Here is a 12,249-nt window from a genome sequence, read left to right as displayed (position 1 = left end):
ATGATCCTAGGCCCAAGCGTTCTCAAGTTATTATCCAGAAACCGTTTAACTGTTCAGGGTCACTGTGACCTTGACCTTTGACCTACTGACCCCAAATTCGAACTTGACCTGTATTTTCTGATGTTACACCTGTGTACCAAAAATTATTTAAATCAGTCAAGCCTTTCATGAGTTATCATCCGGAAACCATGAAAACCAACGGACCGACCGACCGATCGTCCGACCGACCAACCACCAAGCTCACTCCTATATACCCCCCCAAACTTCGTTTTGCTGGGGTATAATAAAAAAAAATCTTTTTTCATTATGCTGTAAATATAATTTTGTTCATAAAAATCTGGTCATACCCTTTCTGAAACAGTGCGTGTATCTCTCAATTCTCTATCAAGGTCCATTCGTAACGATTTGAGCTCGTTGATTTCAACATCCTTCAATCTTATCTGCTCATCTTGTGCTGCTCTTACAGCCTAAAGTTATCAGGTGAAATAAATTTTAATAACTTCATATTAAAGTGTATTATTCCATAACAAATGACAACCTTCCTCAATTTGCTGTAAATAGTGGTCCTTTCTTTAACAAGGCAGTCTGAAAGACAGTTAAATCCCCCGCCACTGCTTTGGATAGTGAAAGGGTAAACCTTTGATTTTAGCTGTGACCTTGACCTTGAACTGACATGGCTGACTCATGAATTCTGCACAACATCTTGATGAGGTGATCATTTGACCAAAGTTTCATGAAAATCCTTCAAGGGGTTTAGGAGATACAGAGCTGAAACCTTTGACCTTCAGTTGTGACCTTGACCTTGAGTTGACATGGCTGACTCATGAGTTCTTGATGAGGTGATCATTTGACCAAAGTTTGATGAAAATCCTTCAAGGGGTTTTGGAGATACAGAGTGGACACCAAATGGAGGCTCAAACCTTCGACCCTTAGTTGTGACCTTGACCTTGAGCTGGCATGGTTGACTCATAATTTCTGCATATCGTTCTGATGAGGTAATCATTTGACCAAAGTTTTATAAAATTCCATCAAGGGGTTTAGGAGATATAGAGCGGACACGAAATGGAAGGCTCAAACCTTTGACCTTCAGTTGTGACCTTGACCTTGAGCCGACATGACTGACTCATAAGTTCTGCACATCGTCTTGATGAGGTGATCGTTTGACCCAAGTTTGATGAAAATCCTTCAAGGGGTTTAGGAAAGCGGACACAAAATGGAAGGCTCAAACCTTTGACCCTAAGTTTTGACCTTGACCTTGAGCCGGCATGACTGACTCATGGGTTCTGCACATCCTCCTGATGAGGTGATCATTTGACCCAAGTTTTATAAAATTCCTTCAAGGGGTTTAAGAGATATAGAGTGGACACAAAATGGAAGGCTCAAACCTTTGACCTTGAGTTGTGACCTTGACCTTGAGCTGGCATAGCTGACTCATGGGTTCTGCACATCGTCTTGATGAGGTGATCATTTGACCCAAGTTTTATAAAATTCCTTCAAAGGGTTTAGGAGATATAGAGCGGACACAAAATTGCAGGCTCAAACCTTCGACCTTGAGTTGTGACCTTGACCTTGAACCGACAAGGCTGACTCATGAGTTCCACACATGGTCTTGATGAGGTGATTATTTGACCCAAGTTTCATGAAAATCCTTCAAGGGGTTTAGGAGATATGGACCAGACACGATTTTGTTACGGACGGAAGGACGGACGGAAGGACGGATGCACGGAAGGACGGATGCAGACCATTCCTATAATCCCTCTGCCACGGCGGGGGATTAAAAAGCCATAATGATATATAAAATATAGGAATCAAAATATTATTAATATGGTATAACATAAAACTGAATAGAAACAAATCATGAAATTTAGAACCATACAAACTTGGTTGGTAATGGACACAATGGGAACATATGAGTCCCGCTATGAGAAAACCAACATAGTGGCTTTGCGACCAGCATGGATCCAGACCAGCCTGCGCATCCGCGCAGTCTGGTCAGGATCCATGCTGTTTGCTTTAAAAGCCTATAGCAATTAGAGAAACTGTTAGCGAACAGCATGGATTCTGACCAGACTGCGTGGATGTGCAGGCTGGTCTGGATCCATGCTGGTCGCAAAGCCACTATGTTGGTTTTCTCATGGCGTGGCTCAATTATTAATATTTAAAGTAGTAAGCACCAATAAATACTTTTAATAAATGAACTGTTAAGCCCTCTCAGAGAAAAAGGTTGAAGAGTTAAACAAAGTTTGTGTCAACATAAGTTTTTTTTTTCTTTTTCAAAATTAGTTTTGAAAACAACTTTGTAATAGTATTGTGTTTCACTGACTGGGATGAAGAAGCAATTAGCTCACCAGGGCATCGCCTAATTCTCGTCGCATGTTTTCCAGCTGTATACCATAGGTATGTCCCTGCTGTCTGATTCCCTCCATCTCCTTAACAAGCTGCTCATTACGCTGCATCATCTGCTGGTTCCCGTGTTTGTGACGGTCTAACTCCCGTTCCAACTGTTTCACCTTCATCTTCCATCTACAGTCATATAGAACATTTATATCAACTTGTTCTCAGATTTTTTGGGGAAATATAATTATATATAAAATCCACATGTATTTTGCTAAATGTTCTTTCTTACAAAGTACAAGATACTTTATCTTTATAATAAATTCTTGTACAATATAAATAAAAGAATTAAGAACAAAATCATCCTTTAGTTTGGGTACTTTACATAGACTAAATATTGGCATTCACTTATTTTTTATTATCCATTTAACTTTGGATTTCAAACCAGTAATCTAAACCGATTCCCATAGTTCAGGTATTGGAATGAAATCTAGCAAGCAGTTATTCAGTGTAGTTAAAGTAAACTGTCAGAACATTTCCTACATGCAAAGTAAAATGAATAGATTTTACATAGATATTTACCTTTGTTTTGCCGAGTTTTCAGGAAGTGGCTTTGTCATTAACAACTTTAATAAATAACTTTCAGATCATAAAATTATAAGATCAACATACTGTCTAACTGTTTCCTGAGCACGACCCTTGAACTCATCTCGTTTCTTCTCTGCATCTGCAAGCGCCAACTGAGTATTTCTCAGTTCCGTTAATGCTTTATCTAGCTCACGACTATTATCACGTAATTTTGCTGTCGTGTCTTCAACTTGAACCATCAAATGGTTTTTGTGTCTTTCAACATCTTCACACTTATCCGATACACTTTTAAGTTCATTTATAAGTTTTGCTGTCTGTTTTTCTCTGTTTTCTAAATCTTTTGTAATTGTCTGAAAATTTACAATAAGGCAACATCATGGACTACAAATCAGCTATTTCTACAATGGTAAAAAACTTAACTTCTCAATAAGAAGTATATAAAGGCCAGGACTTTTTCTAGGGTTTTTGGGAAAAAGGCCCCTGGTCAAATTGAGATTTTTTTTTACAGTAAATTGGCAAAATTGGGAAAAGGGTTTTAACAAATCAAGTATCCCCTTAAATATAGAGAATTTATTTTTCAGGAGTTTTTCTAAGTTAATGATTCTTGACAGACCTTGCAAAAATTGAATAACTTTTTATTTGTCATGTTTAAACTTTTGTCTAGACTTACCTTGTAAGTTTTTACCACAATTACAAAGTGAATTCTCAAAAAGTCGAGTGTGCGTGTGTGTGTGTGTGTGTGTTTGTATTCAGGTGAGAAAAAAATGGGTCTTTAAAATATGTGACATTTGATTTTAATGGTGTTAGAACTATCTTGTCAACATGATTTTGGTACTTGATTCGATAAATATTGATGTAAAAATAGTAACGGTTTGGTTTTTCCAACAATTTGTGTGATTTCATTAGCAAACATAGTCCCATAGCAAGGCAAATTCAAAGTGGTGAGGGACAAGGAATTAAAACCTGGACACTTTTAACACTCACTATAGAGACCCCGTTTATATCTAAATTTTAGATAATATTCAACCTTATTTCTACTTGACCTTTTAACATACCTCTATATGATCTGACAGCTGTACCCGCTGTCTCTCACTTTTCTCGAGGCCTCGTCTCAGTTCCTCGGTTTCACTTGTAGCACCAATAGAACGTGCCATTTGCTGTCGCAAATCCAAAAGTTCACGCTCTAAATTCTTCTTCTGATCTTCTTCCACTAAAAGTAAGAAAATGATATCTCATTCTGAATTAAAAAAATATCCGTTTATATCTAGAAGTTCACTGTATGGATGTTGAAAATTACTGTACTGTTGTTTCTTTGCAGATTGCCATAGGTAAGCATTTACTACAAACTAAATACAGTCGAACTTTGTATGCTTGAACTCGACAGGACAAGCAAAATTTGTTCGAATTATCGGTAGTTCAAGCCATCGAACAAAATACATTATACTGGGATTTTGCAGGGACCTGATAATGAGTTCGAGCGACGGGTGGTGTACAAATTATCCAAGTTCGAACGAACAAAGTTTGACTGTATAAACAAAGTCCTTACATAGAATATAAAAAAATTGCCCTGGTGCTGCTGGATAATGAGACAATGGCAAGTTGTACCAATGGAGCAACTGGTGACACTCCTCTGCATGAAGTAGTGGTATTGTGTGCAAAAACAGCTCAAGATAGTCACAACAATGTTTAAAACTTACGACATAAGACCTCACTGTTCTAAATTTTCAAGAAAAAAAGAACCTTTTTAAGTCGGAAAATTCTGTGCTCTAATAAAGAAGTATAAATATAAAAGTAAATATCTCACTAGATCTTCTCTTTCTCCTTTCCCTCAACTCATCCTCCAGCCTCGCTTCCTCCATGTGAGATTTCATTCTCGATCGGTCTGATTCCATTCGACGTAACTGGTTACGCAAATCGTCAACCTATTATGTAAGAGAAATTTGTTTTATTTGATATTTTATTTATCTATTTGAGTCTCATCGATGCATATGGATCTATTTTCAGAAAGCATGTAACAGTAGCCAGTTAACCTACCATATTTTCATTTAATTTCATAACAGTTCCTTGCATGATAATAAGAGGCGACGTAACACTTTTTTTGCTGTACCTCTGTGATTCCAGCAGGTATAAATGTTTTGAGTACGGTATATATAACTTATATTTTTATTTCGATGTAACTGCAACGTTAAACTAAGTTTTAGTCTTATTTGGCACCATATAACCTGCACAGAGTTGGTGTAGCATAAAACCAAAATCAATCAATCAATAATTAATTTATAATTACCCTATATCAACCATCGGCTTTAAATGTATTACCTTCATCAAAAACTACTAACCATTAAATTCATTTACAACACTAAGCTATGTTCCAAACAGTGCTAACAAACAATTATTTTGCATCCAATTTTTTTTCTTTTGGATATGAAAGTTATTTAAATTCAGTCACATATGTGACAGTTTACATACTTCACAAGATCTTGTAATGCTTAATTCAAATCTCTATGTAAATTTGAACACCCAGTAAATATTTTATAAGACACATTTTACACATACCTGTTGCTGCATAGCTGACTTCGAGCCTTCCGCCATGTCCAATTTCCGCCTCATTTCATCTAAATCCGACTCCATCTGTAACGAAACATGAATCATTTGATTTCAACTAAGGGCAATACTAAAGTTTTTTCTTGATTTTTCTTTTGATATAAGACGATACCATTTATATTAGAGTTAAACCTGTATTACACAGCCACACAGGGAGTGACACAATATGGCAGCAAGTAAGGAAGTAAGCTGACTGGCTACTTCTAGCAGGTGGCTGCTTAATACAGGTAACTGTTAAAGGAGGTTCGACTGTGTTCACTTTTCAAAAGAACTCCCATGGGTGGTAATTAGATGTTTTAAAATCTTCAATTTCTTGATTTTTTTATTCAATTGTATTTTCAAATAGGGCAATTAACCATATGATTTTAAACACCAGAAAGATTTTGATTTGATTTTTTGATGACCTGTCCAAAGCTTTAAGGACATCTTCATCAGCTACCGGTAAAAAATGACCCTGTAATTTTTGCAAAATTTAGAAAAACTTAACTTCTCGAATTTTTTCAAAGACTAGATTTTTTAAAAAAAATATCAGCTTAACCTGCATCTCTTTAAAGTATTTTACCCAAAATACCTGTAGTAAAATATATTCCATTTTTAGCTTTGGGTAAAAAGGATTTAGACCTGCAATTGTAACAAATGACCACTATACTGTCTTGGCTGAAATATGTATATGGGTGTTACAATTGATTACTGAATATTTCCTCCAAGGATATTGTAACAAATGAAGTGTAAACCCGCACCCTGTGTCTCTGTGTTTCATTCTGAAGGTACGATGATCTCACTCTCTCCTCAATAGCTGACTGTTGTGCATGTGCTTGTTGTTGTTGTAGTGCCTGCAAATATCACACACAAAACTCGTGCAAAAATATCACCAATTTTATTGTGCAATAGAAAACAACACAGTAAAGAATGTCTGAAATTCTACATGCAGATATTGCTTAAAAATCTTTTTGCAGACATGAGTCTTATAAACCTTGAAAGTGCCCAATCTAAATAGATGGACAAATGAAAATGTATCTTTTTCAGGGAGATTGTAAAGGGGAGATAATATCATAAATGACAAAAGCAAATACTAAGAATGAGTTCTTAAAATATTTCTTGTCTAACTTTAACATTTGTAATATTTGCATAGGGATTTTTCTAGAGCGGAATAGCAGGGCGCAGCGCCCTGCCCTTTTTTAGCGCCGCCCTTCTGCCCGAAATCGCCGCCCTTTTGCCTTTCTTCAGCACCCCTTTGCCCTTTTAGCACCGCCCCTTTGACCATTAATTAATTATTTCTAAACAAACTGCCCGTCAGTCATCTGTCAAAATATCGTCCCAAATAACTGTCAATTGATACGCAGTTATGACAGGTGCCGACTATACACAGGTGCTGTGTATTTGCCCGTATGCAGTATGCGGTATGTATAGACGACCGACCGAATCGTAACAAGTTCACAGTTTGATCTTGGTTAAAGATAATAGTCGATCTTTAATTAGTATCAGAATATCTATGATTTTTTATATTTCTTTCATCAAAATACTATTAAATTTATATGAAATTAATTTTGTTTAAAAGAAAATAAACCACTCGATCTTTTACAGAACGTAACGGCAATGTCAGATTTTAGTGTAGACAGTTAGCGCAAAGAGTAGTTTCCCTTTACCCAAATGGCGAAAATCGTAAACAAAGTTATTTTGAAGTTGGATAAGTGTCTATACCTGTGTATAATATGCACCCACAATTCGGGGGTGGTCCCTGGGATAAAAAATAACAACTCTGCATTATACACGAGTATCAAAGGTACATTCAGTAATATAATGAATGTATAATGACATTTATTAAAATATTCAGATTTGCACCAGAAAGACTTGCAATGAATTTGAATGTCAGAAAAACCATTATACCTGTTTGTCTATATAACACGCTTATCATTAATAAATACATGCAGTTTGTTTTATGTTTACGTACATTTTTTTTGTCTTGCAAGTTTTCTTGATTAGAAATACCATAAAATGTTAAGTTCTGCATAAAGATTGTTACTGTAAGTTTAACCTACAATGTAGTAACTTACAATGTAGACATGATAACCAAAACCATGGAAATCTACCTTATGATTTATGTAGACACAGGTGTGCAACGCGCAAAATGCCCCCTGCCCCTTTTTAGCAGCACCCTGCCCTTTTTAGAGGTCTAGAAAAATCCCTATTTGCAACTTAGTCAAGACAGTGTACAGAACTTTAATTACATTTTTGTCTCCTCTACTGAAGAGTTAGAATGAAGAGAATGAAAAAACAACAATACCCTGGGGACTGCAGACTTATTTATATATGCATTTATAGTTAAAATTTGATAAAAAATGTAAAAATACCCCATTTTCAGGGGCTTAGTTATCCCTCCCCTTTTGCAAAATATAACACTAGGCGGCATTGATAAGGGAAAAACAGTAATAAAGAAATTTAAGAATATAACAATTAAGATATACATTTCTCAGTTCCATAGATAGATTGCACAGTTCTTCATTTCGTCCTGTCACGAGTCTATCTGCCTCAAGCTCTGACTGTATCATACGTAATCGACGTTCAACACGATCTGCCACCTGTGTGCAAAATAGTGTAAAAATATCCTCTCAAAACATACTCTGTGCAAATACTGTTGAATGTCAACAACAAAAACAATTGGGCTTTTACCAAAAATTGTTCAAACAGAAATTTAAACATATCACAGTTGAACCTGTATGATAAGGGGTAAACAAGAAGTGGACTTATAAGCCTTATGTGGTTAGAAAAGGATGGCCTCCAAACAGAGTTGTCGGCTAACAAATGTTCAACTGCAACATGAATAAAATGACACCTCACAAAAACAAACCAGTGCAGGCTCTAACTCTCATAAACTGAAACACAGCAATTGTATTGTGCATCCCAACCTTTAAAATTCATAACAGTGAAAAATTCTACAAAATATCAATCTTTAACTACAACAGGTGAATGCATCTAGTTTTCCATCTTTGGAATTTTATCACTAAATGAATGATGGTTTCCATTCCACATGGTATTTTCTCATCCAGTAATACCTACATCTGAGCCCCGCTGTGCGAAAACCAATGTTAGGGTTTTGCGACCAGCAAGGATCCAGATCTGTGCACATCCATACTATTTGTTTAACCCTACATCCATACTGTTTGTTTATCAATTTCAGCACTTTTATGCAACTAATAAGCATACAGTATGGATCCAGATGTGCAGGCTGATCTAGGTCCATACTGGTTGCAAAGCCCTAATGTTGGTTTTCGCAAAGTGGCACCGATTTTAAACTTGAATCCGGCAAATCTTCCTTAGTTGGCAATCAGGTCTACTTTCCTTTGTATTAAATGAAGCACATGGCAAGAATTAATATATTTTCAGATGAGTTCAGTTCCAACAAGAAAATAGGTGTAATTCAACAAGATCTCTATAGAGCCAAGCGAAAGAACCTAGATTAATGATTTAAATGCAAATAAAATACTTACAGGATCGGATGAGGTAAATCTCTTGAGGTCATCTGAAATTTCACGGATCTTTCTTCTGGTATCCATGTCATACCTACAAAAAATACACACTGACTTTTTTACCTGTACCTACGCCTATGCCTTTGTATTGAGCTATAATCTACAGGTGTATTATTTTCTAACTACAGGCTTATGTGTAATGAAGGCATTTATTTATGAAAATAGCTTTTCCAGGAAATGAAAATGACTGAAAGAGATAAAGATTTACCTTAAGCATAAAAGTCACATGACAGATCTCTGCAGATATCATACAACATTAAAAACAATCCAAGGACTTTCGAACAAATATTAAAATTTCATTAATCAACATTGCCATTAAGGAAGTGTTGTTTTTTTATATAGAATTATTCTTGTTAATTCTTGAAATCAACAAAAGCAGCATAACATCTTCTTGATATTTCTTTTTTTGGATTAGTACCAGTGAATACTTCAGTGGTCAATTTTGAAAGAAGACATTTGTATGGTACCTAATCCTCAGAGATGTTGTTGTCTGAGGTTTATATTGTATAAATATTGCAATGTCTAGCAACTTTCTAATGAAAGATGGACTGTCTTCAATCTCTGAAAATGCAAATTTTTGCTTGTAGTAGGTAATTGATAATATGTCACCTCTTACAGTAAAGCCTATACTAATTTATTTATTTATTTTGTTGGGTTTAACGTCGCACCGACACAATTATAGGTCATATGGCGACTTTCCAGCTTTGATGGTGGAGGAAGACCCCAGGTGCCCCTCTGTGCATTATTTCATCACGAGCGGGCACCTGGGTAAAACCACCGACCTTCCGTAAGCCAGCTGGATGGCTTTCTCACAAAAAAGCCTATACTAACCACACTCTGGAAAGTCATACCTCTCTACAAGGCAGATATTCAATTTCCTTTTGTTCAACCACTGTAGAGAAACAGCCGTTATACAAAAAAATATTTTATTTTCAAAACAAAACTTCTTTTTTCTAGAGGCACCCAAAATGCAATATTATACTGATCACTTACCCGTCTCTCCTATCAACCTCTCTGTTAAAACTGGTCTCTAGATTGAGGTGATCGCTAGATAAATCTCTGACTGCATGATGTAGACTGTGTAATTCTTTATTCATATCATCTGCAAATCTGAGGGTTGATCGTCGGGGTTTACGTCTCCGTCGGGATATAGGTGACGCCACCTCATACTCGCTGTCACTCTGTGATAATTACATTGAAAACAAGGTTATACAAATGTATAGAAACTGCCGACTTGTAAGCATGTCCTTTAGTGAAATGAAATAACTTCTGTTTTCAAAATAAATACAAAAAAAAATCCACACAGTTTAGTAACAAATGTTTTACGATTTCTGACATTAAGGTAGTGGACCTGAGTAACGACAATCTGCAACTTTAGTACATTATGTATTCTCCTACGTAATTTATGCACCTTTTTATTTGTAACAACCGGAGATTGCTAAAATTGCATACAGAGAATACATAATCAAACAGAAACTGTTGACTGTAATTATGGATCCACAACCTAAAGTATACAAATACATTTAACAGACTACTGTAAAATCATTTAATATCGTGGGCATGAAATTTCGTGGTTTTAGTCAAAACAGCAATTTCGTGGCGATATGAATTCGTGGATTTCAACTTTTTAACCTAAAATGAATGGGAATTTTACTTCTTCGCTGGTATTAAATTTCGTGGATTGACTCAACCACGAAATTCACGAAAATTAGTCCCCCACGAATATTAATGATTTCACAGTATATGTTTCAAGAATTTTGATGTTCATCCAAAGTCCCGACCCTGTGAGCCCTCAAACTGAAGTTAAGGGCTTGCAAATTGTTTAATTCATTCCTGATCAAACAGCAAAATATGTCTAAGCCTTTACTTACAATTACCTTAAAATATCAGCAATGAAATAACAATGTCATAGTATTTATTTGTATCAGATGACTTATAGATTGTGTTGAAAAAATCCTTAGTAATAACCATCACCAAACAATACAAAAATGAAAATATGTGAAATACAGTAAATGTGAACTGTTGCACTTTGTTATCAAACAATATGAGTATCAATCAGGCCTTAAATAAAGGACTATATGAAAAAATTTCTTGACATTATTTCATTCAAGTGCTACACATGTATATTGCGTACAACTGGCCTAAAATCAAGGTCTTTTGAACTAACAGTCTGAATATAATTCATATAGTTTTATAATTCCTGCAGTATATTTATATAACTGTAAAATATTGTAATTCATAGCACATCTATAAATTAAGACAATACCCCATAATCTCTTAGCCGCTCGTCCCTGATCATCTGATGGGTCCGACCCACATCGTCTCGTAACTAATAATAAAATAATTAATTGTGAAATTCTCTTGTACTGATAAATCCAACACTTTTATTAAACACCTATAAATATTCTTTAAACATTCAGCTTGTTTTACAATGAAAAATAGATAAATAGGAAGTATTGAACTGACTAAAACATAAATACATGTAAGTGTTAAATGACAGCTTAATAAGATGCTGACTGTCAGCTTAAATATTTTGTTTTTACTCTAGTTGTTGTTGGTTCAATCCCTGCAGCCATCTATGACTCCGCAGAATTGGCATTTCCCATCCAAAAAAAGCTGGCTATAGTGTGATTTAAACATATGCATTTACAGTTTAAATAATTGTTTACAAATGAATTAACCTAGCCAGTCTTTATTCAAGTTTAGAAACTTATTTTGTCAAGTTTGAAAGACTAGAAAGCAATTAGTGCAAACTTACATGACGTATTTGCATGCATGTGCATAATTATGTGACAAAATGCCAAATCTACCTATCTACATGTAGCTCTTTGATTTTTGTACATGTATATGAAGTATCTGTTACAATACTACAAAGATCAATGCCAAAATCAAGACGACAAAAATTCTGAATTTATTTTTTATGTTAATCCGAAGTTTTAATTTATTCTTTATTTTAACCAATATGATATTGGTATAGACAGCTACCTTCTATCTGTTTTAACAAGGGGCTTAGTATGTTTCAGAGCAATTCTGATCCATCTATAGAAAACAATGGAATTCATGTAATGATTAAATAAAGGTAACATAAACTTGAACGGTGACTGAACCCTCTAAGTGTTACAAATGACACAGTCACCCCCTCATGAAATCTGCTGGAATCATGAAGATATATTCTCATACAACACCACCATTCATTTTT

At 35.3% G+C, this 12,249-nt stretch overlaps 1 protein-coding gene across 5 annotated transcripts in view; it reads right to left on the bottom strand.

Annotated features, from left to right (window-relative positions):
* LOC123536986 (centrosomal protein of 128 kDa-like) overlaps nt 1-12,249 on the bottom strand; it is a 47,934-nt gene that overhangs the window by 25,412 nt on the left and 10,273 nt on the right. For 4 of the 5 annotated variants that reach the window (XM_053548341.1, XM_053548329.1, XM_053548311.1 and 1 more), the window contains exons 4-14: nt 11,317-11,379; nt 10,044-10,231; nt 9,012-9,084; nt 7,989-8,102; nt 6,264-6,356; nt 5,476-5,550; nt 4,727-4,844; nt 3,978-4,132; nt 3,007-3,272; nt 2,349-2,523; nt 348-467 (exon numbers count right to left, since the gene is read on the bottom strand). In XM_053548341.1, coding sequence (XP_053404316.1) covers nt 348-467; nt 2,349-2,523; nt 3,007-3,272; nt 3,978-4,132; nt 4,727-4,844; nt 5,476-5,550; nt 6,264-6,356; nt 7,989-8,102; nt 9,012-9,084; nt 10,044-10,231; nt 11,317-11,379 — 1,440 coding nt within the window. The remainder of the gene's footprint in view (nt 1-347; nt 468-2,348; nt 2,524-3,006; nt 3,273-3,977; nt 4,133-4,726; nt 4,845-5,475; nt 5,551-6,263; nt 6,357-7,988; nt 8,103-9,011; nt 9,085-10,043; nt 10,232-11,316; nt 11,380-12,249) is intronic. The other variant, XM_053548338.1, reaches the window with a different exon arrangement.

The sequence above is a fragment of the Mercenaria mercenaria genome, chromosome 1 (genome assembly GCF_021730395.1).
Source record: "Mercenaria mercenaria strain notata chromosome 1, MADL_Memer_1, whole genome shotgun sequence".
NCBI classification, from domain to species: Eukaryota; Metazoa; Mollusca; class Bivalvia; order Venerida; family Veneridae; genus Mercenaria; species Mercenaria mercenaria.
This window is presented reverse-complemented; position numbering and strand designations above follow the sequence as displayed.